The sequence below is a fragment of the Artemia sp. Qi Xiang Cuo genome, chromosome 3 (genome assembly GCF_049724085.1).
Source record: "Artemia sp. Qi Xiang Cuo chromosome 3, ASM4972408v1, whole genome shotgun sequence".
Taxonomy (NCBI): Eukaryota; Metazoa; Arthropoda; class Branchiopoda; order Anostraca; family Artemiidae; genus Artemia; species Artemia sp. Qi Xiang Cuo.
The window spans coordinates 76447458-76468089 of NC_142796.1; the positions used below are offsets into that span (position 1 = coordinate 76447458).

General features: G+C 34.3%; 1 protein-coding gene across 4 annotated transcripts in view; it reads right to left on the bottom strand.

The window, feature by feature from the left end:
* The window catches only part of Exo70 (exocyst complex component 7), a 61484-nt gene that overhangs the window by 35361 nt on the left and 5491 nt on the right, over nucleotides 1–20632 (bottom strand). Inside the window, exons 1-2 of one of the 4 annotated variants that reach the window (XM_089086588.1) lie at nucleotides 13318–13345; nucleotides 1681–1858 (exon numbers count right to left, since the gene is read on the bottom strand). In XM_089086588.1, coding sequence (XP_088942714.1) covers nucleotides 1681–1843 — 163 coding nt within the window. In that variant the 5' untranslated portion in view covers nucleotides 1844–1858; nucleotides 13318–13345. Of the gene's footprint in view, nucleotides 1–1680; nucleotides 1859–10588; nucleotides 10673–11271; nucleotides 11410–13317; nucleotides 13346–20632 lie in introns of those variants that run through there. The other 3 variants (XM_089086584.1, XM_089086587.1, XM_089086586.1) reach the window with 3 other exon arrangements.

Consider the following 20632-nt stretch of genomic DNA (forward strand, 5'->3'; position numbering starts at 1 on the left):
TAGAGGGAAATTTCCGGGGGTAAACTTTCCAGGGGAAATTTTAAAGGATTTGACATAATCCCTAAATAAAAATTCTTTTTGTTTGTCATACTTGCTCTTTGTCTACTCAATTAGCATGTGGAGATGTTCTGAGGGAATTGTCCAGAGGAAGTTGTTTTCAGTAAAATGTAAATTTACGTTCTGGACTTAGAGGGCATAAGAGGTTTTAGCCCTACTCCTCTTTGTGGTAGTTTCTGCTTGTTTTAAGTTTGACCAGGTTATTTATTGCAATTTCTGTTCGGTTTGAATTTCATTTATTTATTGATAGTGATTTACGGCCGTTTTATGCTTAAATTATTATTTAAATTCATTTCTGTGCATCTTTGATCTTTTTCTTTAAAAACATCTTTAGTGGAAAAAGTTCTCTGAAAATTGTCACTGAAAACGATCTCTGCGCTAAAATAAAAGTGCAATTCAGGCCTTTTAAAGGCATGCAAAAATATTACATATGCAAATTACCCTTTTCATTAAAAGTCATTAAGTCAGGTATAGTTTTCATTTTAGCATATCAAAGGGAAGAGTCTCATACTAGAAAAAAAATATTTAAAAAATTACAAACTTTACTGTGTAAAGGTAGCACCAGAAATAAAATATAGCATGTTTATCTGCAATGATGGCTAAAAATTATTTTTGATACACTTTCTCAAGACATCAGATATTTGCAGGTACGTGAAGGAGCTAAATTGAGTTCAAAATTAAGATTGCAGCAAGATTAGAGTCCAATTCAAATTATAAACTAAATCTCAATTTATTGACCAGACTATTTTCAAACGTGAATTATAAATCTACTGATTTATGTTAGGCTACTTCTTTTAGGAAAAAACTGTAGGCCTAATAACTACTTACATAGTTCCTAAAGTTTTTTTGTTGAAAAAGAGAGCATCCTAAAAAGAAATTGAATGGAAGACGAAAATGTTTAAGCAATATTTAGCACTTGAAACTATGTGTCTGTCAATGATGAATGGTGGGGTCTTAGTCATAAGGCTGGTCCAACAACAACCCTTCTCACAGAATAAGAAAAATCTGCAAAAATAATATCTGCGCATTAAGAAGGAATTTTTCTGTCAGGGGGACAGGTTAGGCCTCTACAAGTTAAGAGTGTTGCAATATTGGCAGTACACAATTTATAAAGCAAAATACCAGTCTATTTACTGTACAGGTCATTTTACTATGAATTTTAAGCTCACAAAAAGACAAAATGTTCAAATTCATGCGAATTCCTTCATTTCTACTAAATTAAAAAAAATCCTTCCCGAACAATCGTGGCCAAAAGCCACAAAAACCTTCAATTACCCCTCAGTTTATGAATTATTAGGTTACAACTTCAAACTTTCATTTTTATGGAAATGGAAATATTCTTAAGCCAACTTGGTAGTTGAAAAATTGCAAACATAACTGGACACTATTGTAAGAGAGCTTTAATTTTATCATTTCTTAGTATCTTCGTTGGGTGCCATGTTTTGTTTTCTTTCTTAATATATGGAGCAATTCCTACAATCAATGAAAAAAAACATACACTTAAAAATTTACAGCAGTTTTTTCTCCTTTAACTGTTTTACTTTCGAAAAGAGACTAAAACCACTTTTGTTCTTTTTTATTTGCTTCATGAATAGTGACTAAGAAAAGAGAAAAGATACATACTTTCTTTTCTCCTTTGTAGAGATTCTGCTTCATTGAAAACAGGTATAACTATTGACTCTAATCCATCAAGTGCTTTCCCAAAAGAATCCATAGCAGATTCGATTTTTGAGCTAAGGTCCATATTTTTTTTAATTGCTTCATTGACAAAGGCTGATGCTGACATTTCAATAACCTCTATCTAGAAGAATATCATGAAAAGCTTAACCAACATAACTTGAACTTAACAAATATTATATAATGCCTATGTATTTTTTAATGCCAGTCTGATTTTTCAATATAACAAAACTAGTGTCTAAGCTCATTTTAACTATGGATTTTCAAGCTACTGGATCAATTTCCAAGCAATACCTCTAACACGACCAGTGAGATGAATAGGATCATTCATTCATTCATTCAATAGGATAGCAGCCGCATTGTCATTAGAGTTGTTTTTTAGTTCTTCAATTAAGATTGAGAATTCAAAATTTTTACACAAATACACAATACACATTACACATAATACACAATTTAAACTCTGAATCTATTTCAGAAAGTTTCACCCACCTATCCCTGTAACTTTCTAAGATAAAAAAAAGCCCATTGCTTACAATCCATCCCTAATTTTAATAATCCAGTAACTCTGTAGGGAAGGGGCTCTTCTAAAGGAAACAACTTTATAAAATAAAAGTAGTAATGGTAGATACCTTTTTTTATTCATCTTTCAAATATAATAATTGCTACTCTAACAAAGCCCCCCCCCATATGGTCCCATTATAGGCCTAGTAATGTGCTTCTCTATTGCTACAATCTAGTTATACATCATAGGTCCTATGTTAAACTGATTATTCTTGCAGTCTTAATAGAAACATGCTGCATATTACAGAGTAAGAATTTAGATGTTTTAAAGTTGTCAGAAAAATGGCTATGATATTTGGAAATAATGTATAATAAGGAATCTAGCAGTACTGCTTTTATTTTATTAAGATGTTTCCTTTAGAAGACCCCCTCTCTTAAGGTGTTACCGAATTGTCCCAAAGTAGATATGTCAATGAAGTATCCATCAGCACTCTAAAAAAACTGTAGACTTAGAGTTTTGCTAAGAAATACTAAAGTAGAACTTGGCATTCTGGTAATTGGTAGTATGTTGATAAGAGTGGTGGTGAAAAGGTGGCATGTATTATACCTTATATATTACCAGAACAGAAGTGTCCTTCATATTCATTATAAACACCCAAATCTTTAAAGTTATTTTTTGTGGATGATGAGGGGAGGAAGTTCTGGAAGTTGGTTTGATGATGGTATTAAGTTGGTGGGTACAATTATTTATAGGAAAATAACAGATTTTCAGGAATGTTAGTACCTTTTAAGTCATATTATGTTTATTTAAAGTTTAAATAGATTTTTTTTTCCTGAATGCTAGCTCATACATAGCTTAGTTTGATTGATAACTGGATTCTGTGTTCTGTTCTGAACTAAGCATTGTCATAACAAAATTTATTTCATTATATTCCAAAAAAATTATTTATTGGGTTTCTCCAGTTTATGCAAAGCTTTGCTGGTTTTATTAGTTACAATTATTTTGTTTTGCTTGTTTCTCACTGACAGACAGTTCCCAATGAAAAAAAAACAAAGCCAATTTGAAAAAAAAACTCAATCAACAATCTCTTTAATATAACCTGGGGCCTGATTAGGGGAGGCTGGGATGTATTTGCAAGAATAGCAAATAGTATATTTAAAATGAACATAAAAGGCATATCCATCTGTTTAAGGTTTATTATTGGGCAGAAATCAGAAAAGCAAACTATATCAATAGAATATTTTCTTATGTTCCATCCAAATATATTTAAGATAAGATAAGATATTTATTTAAAAAAGATCACTATCACAAGCCCACAAAGGGCCGAATTCGGACTTCGGAGTCGACATTATAAATGGTTGCACTAAAACTGGCAAAAATGCAAAAAACAACAACGAAATAGAAAAATCATTATGAACAATCATTTAACAGTCAATAATTAAAACTGTAAAAAGTCAATTCAAAAGTTAAAAAGATAAAAACTGGTCAAACTAAACTTACACAAATACGAATCGGAAAAAGAATTAGAACGGACATAAAAAAAGAAGGGGGGGGGGGAATAAGCGAATATACACAAAAAAAGAGCGAGACATAAATGCATATAAATTAAAAGGAACACTAAGAAAGTGTCAATAATCCAACTACAGTAAGTCAATAAAATAGTTAAAAAATAAAAACTGATCAATAAGGGGGGGGGGGGACAAAAAAGAGGGGAAAAAATAAGCAATTGGGACATTTTATTAATTTTTCTGTAATAAAGGGGACGAAAGTTCTTTCATATCTCGAAGTAACGCAGCAAATTGGGGACAAAACAGGGATGGGCTCAGAAACAGCTCGAGGCGGCCGTAATCTGGATGGAGAGTGACGTTTGGGGGAAATACTTGCCGTACTAGGGTTTGTTATGGCATTTTTTGCAAAATGGAGGCACAAATTATTTCTTCGTCTCTCAAGGCTCTCTAGTTTTGAAATATTTAACAAACGCAAATATGGTATCTTGCCCTCTTTAAAAATAATTCTTAGAGCTCTCTTTTGGACATTTTCAATTTTTTGTGTTGCTTCAGTTGAGAGGCTAGGGTGCCACACAGGACAAGCATACTCTAATATGGGACGCACAAAAGAATTGTATACTTGTAGTAAATGTGATTGGGGGCAACTGAATTTATTTAAAAGTTTAAGGAGGGAAAGCGAGGAGTTTGCTTGTCGTAGGATATTATTTATATGGGCATCCCATTTTAAATTAGAAGAAATTGTAACACCAAGGAGTTTAAGAGATGTGACGGAGGTTTCAGGAGGAATAGGAGCAAGAAAAAAGGGAGGGAATTTAAGGAAAGTTACTGAGAGTCTTGCGGATTTAGAAGGGTTAACTGTCATGTCAAGGGAAGAGGCCTCACAGGCAATATCTTGGAGTATGCCCATTGGGTTGCTAAACATGTTTTTGTGAAATATCTCTAAAACTGCCAAGTCATTGACAAATTTCCTCCTATTGTCATCAAGGGTTGAAAGGGTGTTAATCTTAAGAGAAAAAAGGATTAATCTCCTGGTGATTGTCATTAAAATTTGAGAAAATGATGTGAGAAACAATTTTGAAATGTAGCTGCTTGAGATTTAGTAAAGAGAAAAGAGGCAACGAGCTTAACAAGGACAATTTCAATGTGGAATTCCTTTATAAGTTTATCTATGAGTAAATTTTGGTTAATCAAATCGAAAGCTCTTTGAAGATCAATAGAAATCAGATTAAGCCAAGTGTTAGGTTTTTCAAGTAATTTACTCATGGTATCAACAAGATGGATCAGGTAATGAGAGGTTGATGTGGATTTGAGATTAGCAAACTGTCTAAGATCAATGAGGGGGAGAACTTTCATCTTAAGCCAGTCTGCGAGAAAACTTTCATACAATTTAGAAAAAATTGAGATGAGGGTAATAGGACGAATGCCATCAAAGCCAGGCTTCCCATTTTTCTTTTTGATTGGGGTAATAAAGCCTTGTTTCCAATATTGAGGGAACTGTCCAGCTTTGGTAATTTCACTAAACAGGGTGGATAGGGTTTTTGAGAGGTAATCACTGAAAGCTTTAATCAGAGGAACAGGAATATCTAAAGGGCAAATGCTTGATCGTTTTAGTTTTTCAATTTTTTTTTTACAACATCAAATTGAGAAATATGTGGGAGTGAAAAAGGATCAGGAATATCTGGAAGTGCGTAAGAGAGTGGTGTGAGACTCTGGACAATAGAAGCCAGAAACTTATTGAGGTCATTAGCTGTGGTCTTTGGAGGTTCATTTATATTAAAATTTAGATGTTTCTTAACTCTTGCTGGTAAGTTTTTTTATTTTAGAGTACCAGTTCTTTGGTTATCATGGCGAAAGTATATAATTTTATTTTTATAGTAGTCTCGGGCAGCTTTTCTAATTTGACTTTTTAATTCATTTCTTAACTTATTTGCTTCAGCTAAATTACTCCTGTTAAATAAGCTTATTTTCGTGCGGATTAACCTTTTTATGTGATTGGTTATGTAAGGTTTATCACTGGAGCATTTTCTGATTTTTTTTTTCCAGGAAACATAATGAGTAGGAATCAATTAGTTTTTTGTGAAAAATCAAAATTTTATCGTCAAGGTTATTAGAATTATAAAGGTCTGACCATCTTTCACTGGTCAGCCATGATCCAAAAGAAAAAAGGCCTGTGTGACTAAGGGGACGGCAAACCCCAATGGAGGTAGTAAAGGAATGTTCAATGGCTGAAGAGGGAGAAAAAAGAAGACAATAGTGGTAACTGCCTCCTACTGGTGGCAGTGCTTGCGGGGAGTTGTAATACTTACTCATGTTTGAACAAATAACATCCAGAGAGGTGTTACCTTTTGTTGTAGATATTTTAACAAGTTGTTTAATATTTAGAGAGGTGCAGATAGAGTCTATCCTCAGGTCATTCGCATCGCCAAGTAAGCAAATACCCGAGTTCGGATACTTCGATAACACAAAGTCTGCACTTATAAGAAATCGTTGTATAAATTAGTGTTTCTGGTCAATACTTTGCTTAGGGGAATGATAAAAGATGGTGGTCTTCATTGAATTGAAAGAGCGGGGAAGTACTTTTTGTCTAAGACCCAGCCATAGAATTTCATCGTAATCTGATAAGTTGGGGGTGGGGATGAGTTTAGGTTGGAGGTTATCTCAGACAAAAAATAATATACCACCCCCTTTTTTCCCAAGAGGGTGATCGGGAGGGCGAAGTTTTATAAACTGAGTATAATTGCGGATTTTTAGGAAATCTGGGTTCTGGGACTGAACCTCTGTCAAAGCAATAATATTAATTTTATGAATTTCAGAGATACCCTCGAGTTCGGTAAGTTTATCAAAATTCAGGCTCTCAGCATTGGTAAGCAGGAAAGTTGGAATTTTAATCCGATTTGGACATTGGGATTTTTTCTCAATTCGGAGTGGAATTATTTGGGGTTGAAGTTTATGAGAAGGATAATGTGGGTAAGGGGGTGGCTTTGAGGCAGTATTAAAAGGCGGGACTGAACCAGGCTTGGGAGAAAAGGAGGACAACAGACAAATTATGGGAATATTATTAAACTGGGATGGAACTATGGTGGAATTCGTCTTACTATTTGAAGTTTTAGAAACTCTGCATGGACGTGTTACCTGTGGATCATTCTGCCTGCTTACTCTTAAACAAGAGTCATACTGGTAGGGTAGCCAGGGGGGAAAAAGTACAAGGGAAGGGAGAAAGGTTTCCGGGTGATCTGGGAATAAGTCAAATTGGGAGTGTTCTTTATATGGGGGGGGCAAGATGATGCTGAGGGAGGGAAGTACGGTGGGGATTGTCTGAGAGGGGAGGGGTTGGGTTTGTTTCGGCTAATAACGGGTGGAGTCCAGAACCGGTCGGTAACTTCTTGGACGCACAGAGAAGAACGGAGTCGAAAGGATGTGGATTTTTGGGAGGAATATGAGTGAGGGGGTTTTGGGGATGGTCCGAATTGAGTAAAGTGATTGTGGGGGTTGGACTGACTGGGCACACGTAAGTACTTGGGGCAGAGGATTTCAAGAAGCATTAGGGTCATTAGGGAGGACAATCACAAATGCCTCCTAGTCCCTTTAATAGGAGCTATAGCTGGTTCCTTCATGGAAGGAGTCTTACAGTAGAAGTGCCAAGCACTGAATAGAGGGTAAAAGTAGCCTATACTGTAGGATAAAACCCCCAGTAGGGTGAACTTGGGTAAGTCCGACCCCTTATCGAGTTTTTTTCAGCTTAATTTGGTTCCAATACTGTTTAGGAGTTACTGGTACAATAAAAACCATTTGACATCATTCTTGGTCATACTAGTACTATTCTTCATAGTCCAGAAAGTTTGCAAGTTTTTTTGTTTCCGTGAGTTACTGCACCAAAGTAACCCATCTCAGGGAGGTCAAACTTACCCCCTAGTCTGGGGTAAATCTGACACCCCCAGGTAAATCTTATGCTTTCAGAGATAAAAATTATGTCACTTCAAGACATGATAGAGGATACTTCTATGTACAGAAGTACCATGCAAAACAAAAACTCTCGTCAATAGTTTTCATGTACCACAGTGGAACACAGGTTTTCTTCCTGGCCTGGGGTAATTCTGACAGTGTTGGTCTTACCCCCTGTACACAGAAGAAGTATCTGAGAACAGGATTTTTTTTTTAATTTTTACTATAAATCCAAAAAAATTACACCATACTTCAAATAATAGGGGGAAAATTGTAATTTCAATTGATATCAGAGAAAATAAGTATTATTTTTTTTTTAGTTAAAAAAACCGGTTTTTATAAAAAAAAAAATTCTATTAGTATCAGAGGGAGTTGAGAAAACTAAATTTTGATCACTTGCAGGACCTAGTGTACCAAATTTAGCTGATAGAATACCAAATTTGGAATGATGGTAGAGTGAAGGGACCAGCTCCAGAAAGCTCCAATGGTCCAGCAACGATGTATTCTTCAACTTTGTCAATTTCATCTTTTTGGGGCCAGTCATATGAATAATTGGCTAGGCTCAGACAGCAAAGATATTTTATGCAAACAAGATTTTTTTCGGGAAATTAAGTACCCTTCCAATATACAAACCTTGTTGATCACGTTTGCAATTGTATGCTACAGCATAGTACTCATAAGCTGTATATTTAGCTTCTTTTCCTCCTTTTCTTCATTGTCACTGCCAACGGTATCTGCTCAGTTTTGGAACCCAGTGAGAGGCCACAGTCTTCACTGGAAAGATCACTTTTTTTTTCTTTTTCAGTTTTGGCTTGAGCATATTCTCTTTTACTTTCTCTTTTTTGTTCTTAAGCTTTTCTTTTTTCTCTGACTCTGTTTGTTCAAGCCCTCTCAAAGCCTCTACAGACGTGATTACTTTGGCTTCCCAGGCAATTCTATGCCTACTGGATGTCCTGGGTGCTGAGGCATCAAGAAAAGGGTAGCATGCTGAGTCCAATAGAAGTTCTTCGAATGATTTCTCATGCACATGAATCTTTTTGGACTAACTAAGACTGAAATAGTAATCTGATTAGTTGTAGCATTCACTTTGGATGTTGCTCTTGTTAAATTCCGAGTCTCTGATGTCTTTGTTTCAACATATTGTTTTAACTTGGCTGGATCAAACTTGGCCTTGTCAATCATGTTATAGTTGATACATGCTGGAATAGCGGAATCGTAAATTCCTGTCATTTAAAATTATTTTTAAATCAGTGGAGGGTTAAGTTAAGTCTCCCAGATCTAACATAAATTTTCACAAGTCCTTCTTTTGGTAAGACGTCACCTTGGTGTGCTTGTTGCCAGTTCACAAGCTTCTGCTCATAGGATGGTTTCAGCTCTTTGAAAATAATTCTGTCAAGGGGCTGCAGAACATGGGATGCATGGGCTGGCAACTTAAGGATAGTAACATTCTTTTATGAAGCAAGCTCCACAAGTACCAAGAATAAATGGGAACCATAGTTGTCAAGAATAAGTGCTTTTTCTTTCACCTGAGGCAGGAAAACATTTTTAAACCAGTTATATAAGAGGTCTGCTGTCTTCCATCCTTTCTTAGTAGCTGAAAAATTTGTATCTGGATGGTCTTTAATGGGTAGCCAGGAACTCCAAGTGTTTTTCCCTGAGAAGATTACCTGCAGTGGCAGTTTCTCATCTGATGCACTAATACACGTGTGTTATCACACCCATTGCTACCAGTTTGCCACTTTGCTCGTGATCCTTTTGCACCAGTGATTTTAAGCTGATCAGGATTGCAACAGTACAAAGTTTTGTCCAAGTTGTACCAACATTCTGGTTTGTCTGAGATGTCAAGCTATTCTACTGTTTTTTTTTATAGCAGGTCATAAAATCCTTGAATGATGAATGGGTCTGCTGATTGCACAACCCTCAGGGTTTTCAAGTTGCACAGGTTCCTCAAGCAAGATGTTGTTTCTTTTCTTAAACCCAAACCACCAGTCTTCACTTGATCAATTTTTTGTGAAATGAGTACTGATTTTGTTCTCACTGATATATTTTTTCACTTTGTCTAGAAGCCATTGTTTGGTAAGCCCCATGCCCCACTTTTCCATCACTTTGAGCAAATTTGCCATACTCTGCTCAAAATAATTGGGCAGTTTCAGATGTGTTCCAAGAGTAACAGCAGGCAAGTCAGGGAAATCTCTTTGCTTCTTTGTCTAATCTATTAGTATTTTGTAAATTATGTATAGTATGCAATGTAACATTGTTAATAGTTGACACATACACTGAAATCTAGGGTAGAATTGCCAAAACCTATGAGTTTTTCTGGGGTAAGTCTGACCCCCCTTGTACCTCCTGAGGGGTTTGAGAATAAAATACTAATCAATAATAGGAATTAATTAAACTATCCCATTAATTTATAAGCTATTTAGAATCATTTTATCATCTCTCTATTTTTCTGCACTATTGCTTAAAATTTGCTACCTACCTCGTGGCCAACAAAAATGCCCTCCTCAAAATTTTGAAATTGCTTTATTACAGAAGGAATTGAAAATGGCAAAAATATTGATTACTGTTGTAAAGTACCCAAGCTAAAGGAAGAAGATGGCATACAGAACCAAAGACATCTGTGATCACTGAGCCAAACAAGACAGGGGTGTTAGAGTTACCACCGTGTTGGATTTACCCAAGTTCACCCTACTTGAACATTGCCTAATTTTGGACAAACATTGTAAGTAAAATATATCATTCCTAAACATGAATAGTAGGTTCTTTACCTTGGATATGATGTAGATAGTTTTAGATGGCTGGTATTGGCTGACTAAAATCTGGAGAAACTTCTTTTTCAACAACTAAGCTAGGCAAAAGATGCCCTTATAGACTACCCTATTCAAATATAACTGCTTTTTACCACAAAATTTGTCTGTGATTTAATCTGTCTGTGATTGAGATGCTCTGTTCCAGTTTCAAGAACATGTGTCCAAGATTAGACAGTAGTTTCTAAGACTAGGCTCAAGCTAAAATGTGCATCTGTGATTAGGGCCCAATATTAACAACGCTTGGTGCAATTAAAATAGTTAGCAATGTATATGATTCAAATATCCAAATTGACAAATTTACATTTAGATAAAAATTAAGACAAATGTAACAGTGAAAAAATCAAATTTCCAAGTGGTGTAAAAGAAATTGTGTAGTTATTTAACTGTAGAGATGGTGATTTGGCAACTATATGAAAGTACAATAACCTACATATGGAATGTGAAAAATAAAAGTTGGTGAGAATCTGGGTTGCCTACATATGACAATAGACAACTTTTTTATATATCCAAACAATACATTATTGTCATGTACTTCTGTATAGAATGCAGTACAAAGTCAAACACAAAACAAAATTATCTTTTTTCTCATAAAGAATGAAAAAATACTCTTGCAGATGATTCTTTAAACATCATACTACTCTAGAGGAGAATAAATAAAGTTATAAAGGTAACATTTTTTTATTGTTTCTTAATATGTATATGATGCACTAAAGTGTCATTCAGAAGATATTATGCTGCTTCACTTCTGTATAAAGAAAACCATAAAAAGTCATACAGATGCATCTTTATACATCAAACATTGCAAATCCTTGATTTGAACAGCATGTTTCCTTCACAAGAGGCTAATGATTAAATAATAATTGTTCTGGTTCAAGGGACATTTTCTCATCATGATGGTGGCAACAGCTGCAGCCTAGAAAAAATACAAACCATGATTGCAGCAATAGCTGCAACTTAATCTAGGCAAATATCATGTCACAACCTTTAGTTAACCCTCAGGTTGTGAATACAAACCTTAAAAGAGGTAATCTCATTTATTACAGACTCTAAACCACTTTCATTTTCAGAAAATTCATTGCCACTCATTATATTTGCAAAAAAGACAAATCTATAGTTGCCTGAACAAAAAAGTTTTTTTTTTCTTTGTCCAATTGTAAGTTCTACAACTCCTGGAAAGAAATCCATTCACCTCTTTGAATTCCCTAGATACATGCATTGATTATTGGATGTTCCTAGCTATGTGCAAGCTGATAACAATCAATGTGAACCAAGGTTAGACTATTGGAAGCTATAGTGGTCAAGTATGGTTCTGAAGCATGGGCACTCTGAAAAGTGGAGGAACATTTACTAGATGTTTTCTAGAGAAATTGTCCACAGATTGTTTTTGGTACCAACTGACTGACCATATCTCAAACAGTAGCCTGTACAAAAGTGGGGTTCAACCCTGCTTTCAAGGGCTATGATGAGAGAAAAGTAAAGATGGCAGTAAATATGGAACAGTTCATATAATTGACCTAAAAATACAGTGAGCATACCAACTGATACCAATTTTAATGCTCTTTCTGAATATAATAATTGCTTTTCTTTGCAAATTCAGTTTCAAGCCCTATTAGGACCCTTGAAATTTCTTTCTAGTTTTTAGATATAAAAATGGGTTAAAAACATTGGTTTCAAACTTACTGTTTCACTAAAAAATTTATTTTGTCAAAGTTTATAATTCAAAAAAGTTTATAATTCCTTATTCACTAGACAATGTGATTTAAGGTAATGTAATTTAAGGTAAAAACATGGATTTGTCATGATTAAGTTGAATAAAAAAAATTCAACACAATTCTGCCATGTTTTCTTCTTAGTTTGTTAGGCTGATTGAAAACTGACACTTTACCTAAATATAAAAAAATATCAAGGCCAACAAAAGAAACATAGCAGATGGACAACATTTTTTGAATTTTTATCCAAGTTAATTTTGAAAAGTCAATGCTTGAGGATTATTTAACTTTAACATAATGAAGTAGTAAGTTTGAAACCAATGTTTTAACCATTTTTATACCCAAAACTATAGAAAAAAAATGTTATCATTTTCAAGGGTCCAAAACAGGTTTAAAATTGAACTGGAAAGAAAAGTGATTATTATATTCAGAAAGAGCATAAAAAAGGGCATCAAGTGGTATATTCACTTTATTCCTAGGTCTATTATATGAACTGCTCCACATTTACCAAGATGGTTAGGGTATATTCTGCAGACAAAGGATGACAGATTGTCCTTTTTGGGATACTGTCTAAGGCCAAATGAAAATCAGATCATCCCTGATTGGGGTAGAAGGATGTTGTAAGGAAAGATTAAAAAAAAAAAAAAATGGGAACTTCCTGAGAGGATGTAAAAATGGAGGCTTTAAATAAACTGGGGTAAATTTTTACCAAATCATATTATTGACTTACAAATAAAGTAAACATACCGCTCAATGCCTTTTTTTATGCTCTTTCCAAATATAATAATCATTTTTGTTGGAAATGAATTTTACCCCCGCCCCCATTTATACCAATTCAGGGTATATTTTTGCACATTAGGAGGGTGGGGTGAATTTTATTTCTGATATAAATGAGAGGTAAGATTAAACCTTCCCCTCACCCCCTAATGTGCAAATATATAGGGTAAGACACCCAGTAGTCGGCCACCTGCCTATTCTCGGACAGAATCTTTGATAGGAATGAATCATCATCCTATTCACGGACAAGTATTCAATTCCCGTCACTTGTGATGCATTAATCATTTTAAAAATTTTTTTACATTTAAACTACTCTAATTACTGTATTATACCACCTAGAAACTTAATTTTTTTACAGTTAAAATCCTGTTTCTTTTGTGAACAAGTAGGTTACTAATTCAAATAGTTTCGATTGTACATTGCTTTCTATTTTTAAATTTACTAAGAAGTGTCAAATCTTCCTATAGACGGACATATAGGAATCGCTCATGTATATAGTTGTTACGCAATATTACTTTGTTCTGTTCATTGATTTCCTGTTATTAGTTTTTGTCAATCTTCATGAGATGGGTTTTCGTCCGCTTGTTGCTAGGCCTATAGGCAGAACCTGCTAATTCATGTTTTGACAAATTCATGATTCATGATGGCAAACAAAACATTAAATTGTAAAAGGTTTATTAATATAAGAAATTTTTTATTTAAATTTGATTTTCAGAGAAGATAATAATTCAGATTAGAATTATTGAGAAAAGTGATTATCCTTTTTATTCAATGTGGGCAGAGGTGGATCAAGGATTTTTTTTTTGGGGGGGGGGGGAAAATATTTGGAGTCTATAAAAAAATTAAGGGGTGCAAAGTAGGTTGATATTATAAATTTGCATCAGGAGTAAGTTTAATTAACGTAAACTTGAGTTAATTAAGTAAATTATGCTCTTTAATGCTCTTTTTTAAGCTTTTTTATTCTTTTTATGCCTTTTTTTTATGCTGATTACAAATATAATAATCATTTCCATTGGAAATAAATTTCAGCCCCCCCTATATATGCAAATTCAGGGTATAAATTACTACATAAGGTGGGGGGGGGCAAATTTTGTTTCTGATGTAAATCAGAGGTAATTTTAAACGTAAGTTTAAGATAAATATTCAGATTGGAATTATTGAGAAAAGTGATTATCCTTGTTATTCAATGAGGGCAGGTGCGGATCAAGGATTTTTTTTGTGGGGGGGGGGCAAAAAACTTGGATTCTATAAAAAAAATTACGGGGTGCAACGTAGGTTGATCTTATAAATTTGCATAAGGAGTAAGTTTAATTAGCGTAAACTTGAGTTAATTAAGTAAATTATGCTCTTTAATGCTCTTTTTTATGCTTTTTTATGCTTTTTATGCTGATTACAAATATAATAATCATTTCTATCGGAAATGAATTTCAGCCCCCCCCCTATATATGCCAATTCAGGGTATACATTACTACATAAGGGGGGGGGGGCAAATTTTGTTTCTGATGTAAATGGGAGGTAAGTTTAAACGTAAGTTTAATATAAATATACAGATTGAAATTATTTATAAAAGTGATTTTCCTTGTTATTCAATGAGGACCGGTGCGGATCAAGGATTTTGTTGTTTTTGGGGGGGGGGGGGGGAAGAATAGGTGGATCCAATAAAAAATTTAGGGGGGCGTAAAATAGGTTGATCCGATAAACTTGAGTCAGGAGTAAGTTTAATTAACACTAACTTGAGTAAATTAAGTAAATTACACTACTTTAGGCTACAGTAGGGGGGCATGCGCCCCTTCGGCCCCTTCCCACTGGATCTGCCACTGAATGAGGGGAAATGGTATTCCCCTGTACAATGTTTTCAACTATGCAAGATTCCAATGGTATACTTTTCATATTTATCTGACACTATTTTCGATGTGTTTTAGGCTTTTTTTAGAAATCACCATAAAATTTTTTTTGGAATAAACTTACTTTTAAAACAAACAAAAATAATAGTTACCATTCCTGAATCAATGTCCCATGGCAACTTTTTCTTAATAGTAATTTTTTCAAAATTTTATCCTTTGAAACAAGGTGGGATTTCTTAATTGCTTTTGACAGCTGTTTTTGTTTGAGAAGTCGCATATTGATTACTTTTTTTCTTTATTTTTGCAGTGTATCAAAAATGGAAGGTTGTATCAAACAGAAATCAAGTTTGGTTCATGCTAATGAAATAAAATAGGATGAATATGCAATAATTTGTAAACAAATTTGGGCTATATATTTCGGCTCAACGGAATTGTTGTTGTCATTTTAATGACAAAAAATATCATTTTATTAGCAGGGAACTTGTTTTTAATAACCGAGTAATGGAAAATTTTCTGCGGGAGCAAATGTGTACTAGGGGGCCGGTTTTTTGTGGGGAAACTTCCGCAAGGGATGGAATTTCTGTTTTTTTCTGGGGGGAGGTGGGTTAAACAAAAAAAAACATAATTGGGTACTTATACATTATGCGGGCACCGCATAATTTACAAGTCTGACCATTATTTTATTATTTTTTTTGGGGGGGGGGGGGCCAAACCCCTAACCCCCCCCCAGGTTACAACCATTGCCCAGGGAACAAATTTGCTATTGTACAATGAAACCAGTAACCAAACCTGTAAAATAGGCTATTTGCAAGAGATCGCTATAGATAAATGACTGCAAAGCCGTGATTTATCAATGAGTGTCAATATTTACACGATTGATTTTTGTGGTTTAAGGGGGGAAAAGGTACCTAGGTTAGGTTTGGTTACGTATTTAATATATGGTATGATTCCCTCCCCCCCTAATGTGCAAATATATAGCCCAAATTTTTTTCTAAATTATTATAAATTCATCCTATTTTATTTTACATTCGTCCTATATACTGTGAGCAGGGGGCTTTCCCCCTTGAGGTGTCATTCTCTTGTGCGAAACCCAGAAGTAAGCAGAGACCAGAGCAGGGGACCAGATCTAGGGGGTAGTGAGGGGGGCGTGTGCGCCCTAGCAAAGTCTAAGCATATCATATTCTTGATGCGCTACTTGAACGTGAAGTAAAATGTATTCTTAAGAAAATTTATTTTTAAAAACAAAGTTTTTCCAAAGGAAGTAAAGAGCAAAGTTGAAACTTAAAACGAACAAAAATTATTACTTTTACAGCCTATCTAACATATATCAATAAAACTAGTACAAATAAACCAACTAATTGTGTTTCTCTATGCTTTTAGGATTATAAAAAACTAGCGCTTTACTGAAAACACAAAAGTCAAGTATAAGAAACAGGATTATTGATTTAAGAATCAAAAGTGAGCATGTAGCCTAACAACACTAAACGAATCGAAAAGGCATTTCATAGTCTTACACCAGTCCTAATACTATCAAGATGGCTTTACTTCAACTTGATTACAGACTAATTATATATCATTTTCAGAACCAAAACGAGAGCCAGTCATTGAACTGAGCTATTGTGCAGAAGTAATATCAAATTTAATGTAAAAAAATAAAGCAAAATCCTAATCTGGATTGTTACTTTATCCTAAAAGGGATTGATCCTAAAAGGGATTGATAATATTTGTATTCTGTAAAACGCGTCCTTAATTGGTTTGCTTTTACTGTACCAAAACTTCTATATTATTTTGTGTTTTCAGTAAAGCGCTAGTTTTGTATAATCCTAAAAGTATAGGGAAACATAATTAGTTGGCTTATTTGTACTAGTTTTATTGATATATGTTAGATAATCTGTGAAGTACTAATTTGTGTTCGTTTTAACTTTCAATTTAGCTCTTTACTTCCCTTAGAAAAACTTCTTTTTTTTAAATTAATCAGGGAAAACAGCACATCCATTTTGAACTCCGATACCACTTCTGAACCCAAACTGATTGTCGCTGCGGGAACAGAACCCTTTCAAGAAGTTTACTAATTATCAAACAAACAGTAATTGTGTATGTAGCTCTAGTTCGTAGCCGTGTTTGGTGGCCGAGTTTCGATGAAGATGTTTAAAGGTGTATAGTTATTTTGCGCCTTTCCAAAAGAAAGTAGTGGTATCAACTCACGAAAATGTAGGTCAAAGTCACGAAAACTTTTAATAAAAATACCAAGAAAATACTATTCTCATTGAAAATGCCAAATTAAGAATGTTTCAAAGTCTGCGCGGGGAGAGTGGTGGCAAAAAATATTAAACAGGGGAATGCTGGGGGGGAAAATAGTTGTTAAATCTAGGGCACAAAAATTTTTTTTTTCAGTTTTCTTGATTAAAATCTAAAGAAAAGGCCATTTCTAAATAAAAGTACCAAAAAGGATGTTTTTCCAAACATAGGAGGGTGGCAAAAAAACCCTAATGAAGCAAACACCCCTGCTCCCCAATTGACGGCACTACACATAGAATATACACGTATAAATTTTTCTTGTCCTTTTATATCTTCAAAATTCTTATAAAACAAAAAATTGCGAAGAAAAAAGAATTTTTTGTTTGTCTTTGCGGTTTTTTGTTTTATCATGATTAGCCAGTATGGTATCAGAAATTATTTACAAAATTCTTATTTTACATCGTAGCGTACAAGGAAGAAAAGAGATAAGGGTGTTTTATTTGATGTTTTACAGATTTTTTTTATTTGTGAATATTTCATTTGTGTATTTCACTAGTTCAAAATTTCAATTTGAATTAGTTCATTAAGAAATACAGTGAACAAGCTATGCCAAAAGATGAACAAGATACGTCATTTCAGTACAGACTGATTAGTTGTTAGTTCCAGCTTATCTATTTTTGTTCATTGCATGCCTTGAGCTTGATAACAATTAAATAAAAACAAGTTATTTTTCAAGATGAAAGTAAGAGTGACATTAAAAATTTAAACGAAAAGAAACTATTGCATATATGAGGGGGGCGGGGAATTCCGTGGGGAGTATTTTCGGCAGAGGAGCATTTTCTGCGGGGTAAATTTTTGTGTGGGTGGGGGGGAGATTTCCCGTTTTTTTCTGTGGGAGGATTTTTTTAGGGGGGGGGGGGGTAAACAACTAAGTCCTTAGAAGCAGCATGAAAAACCAATAATTTTTCTAAATTCCAATTTCCAATTTTTCAAAGTTGTCAAAATTCCCTTTTTAATTTAAGTTTAAATTTATTTGTTTAGTTTAGTTCTTATTTGTTTTAAGTTTTAATACTATCCCGTACTTATAGGTTGAATTTGTCTATTTAATTTACTTATCTAGAAACCGCAAACAATATTTGTTTTTGTTTTTAAATATTATAATGAATTTCTGAGATTAATGACTTAATAAAAAATTGCTACTGGTATTTACAGTTCACATGTGTTCACTATTTTTCTTTCTTTTTTTTCAAAACAATTTTGAAGTTTTTGCCGCAATATCAGCAATAAGTGTTTTCAGCTATGGGTTCCAATCCCGGGCTGTGGCTCTGGATCTAAAACCTATTTTGTAAAAGGCTTGATTTACTACGCAGATACAAGCCCTACTTGAGCCTGAAAACGAAGCTTAAACCAATTTTGGCGCCCAAATTTTCGCAACGAAATTCCATTTTGTTTTTTCCCTAAAAACCCACGAATCTTGAAGACTTTTCCCCGAAAACTCCCCGAATTTTTAAGACTTGTCCCCGAATTTAAGTTTTCGAGAGTGGAAGCCCTTTATAGTATACCTGCATGATGCGTAAACACCAAAATTTGTTTACCTACATTTTTTTTTACATTTTCACAAGTCAGACAACCATTTCGTGTTCGGGAGGGGGGGGTGTTCAAATCCCCCCCCCCTGGGTCCAGCCGTGTCCAAGAACAAAAATTTGCTCTTGTCAAAGGAACGCAGTAACGAACAACCTGTCAAAGAGGCTATTTGCAAGAGACCGCTCTCCGGCCTGTTTTTTCACTTATCAATGTGCTAAGTTCTTACATTTTTTGTTAAAAAACGCTTAAAAGTGAAATCTTTGAACGAAGATCCTACATCTTTGGTCGTTTTTTTGCAAACGTCTTCCATCATTCTGCTCTGATCAGCGGTCTGAGAACAATGATGAGTAGATCATCAAAGTTCTCTCATCATTGTTCTATATGGCAAAACAGTGGCGGTCTTCACACTTTTTTCTAACATCAGTGAGCTGTAAGATCTTATTTTGGCTCACCGTACATGAATAATTAAAATGAAATTTGCATATTAATTTTACTTTTTTTGCTAAATGGCTTTCTCGAAATTTTGTTCTGACGTAACTTATAAATTAATTTGCGTGACGAACATCTATATTTGTATCTTTTATTACGTATATTAGGGAGTTTGCCCCCTAGTCGATACCTTGCTCTTTACGCTACAATTCAAGTTTTTTTCGAATCACAAACCTCTGAATCACAAAAGCCGGTTAATTAGAATAGATAGCTCTTTTGAAACTACTAAAAAAAGACTAGTGAAAAGGGTAAGGTATTGACTAGGGGGCGACCCCCCTCATATATATAATTATTTCTGTTTGTTTTAATTTTTAATGTTGCTCCTTACTTTTCAGTTGAAAAAACTTTTTTTAATTTAATTTCTGATCGTTTTTTAAATAATGCTGGGAAATCCGGTGCTCCCTTCATAGAAATGTCCCTTCCCCCCCGGACCCATCCTTCATGGACGAATCCGACCCCGTAACCCTTTCCTCCCCCTCCATCAGAAAAGAATCCCTCCTAAAACGTCTTTATACTTCCCATTAACCAATACTATATGTAAACAATGGGCGAAGTTCCGCTGCTTTCCAAAAGAAAGTAGTGGTATCAACTCACGAAAGTGTAGGTCAAGGTAACTAAAACTCTTAATAAAAATACCGAGAAAATGCTATTCTTAATGAAAATGCCAAATTAAGAATTTTTCAAAGTCTGTGCAGGGCGAACGGAGGCAAAAAATAATAGACGGGGGATTGCGGGGGGGGGCAATATTTTTAAAATCGAGGGACACAAGTTCTTGTTTTAGTTTTCTTGATGAAAATCTCAAGAAAAAGCCATTCCTAAATGGAAATAACAAACAGGTTGTTTGTCCAAACATAGGAGGGGGGCAAAAACGCTTAAAGAAGCAAATACCCCTGCTCCCCAATTGACAGTACTGCATATAGGATATACAGATATATATTTTTCTGGTACTTTTATATCTTGAAAATTCTTATAAAACAAAAAATCGGGAAGAAAAAAAGAATGTTTTGTTTGTCTTTGCGGTTTTTTGTTTTATCATGATTAGCCAGTGTGGTCTCAGAATTTAATTACTAAATTCTTATTTTACATTGTCGTGTACAAGGAAGAAAAGAGATAAGGTTGTTTTATTTGATGTTTTCCAGATTTTTTTTTATTTGTGAATATTTCATTTGTGTATTTCACCAGTTCAATATTTCAATTTGAATTAGTTCATTAAGAAATACACTGAACAAGCTATGCCAAAAGATGAACAAGATACGTCATATCAGTACAGACTGATTAGTTGTTATTCCCAGCTTATCTATTTTTGTTCATTGCATGCCTTGAACTTGATAACAGTTAAATAAAAACAAGTTATTTTTCAAGATGAAAGTAAAGAGTGACATTGAAAATTTATACGATCGATACGATCACCCCTGGGGAAAAAAAGCAAATAAACACACATCCGTAATCTTTCTTCTGGCAAAAAATGGAAAATTCCACATTTTTGTAGATAGGA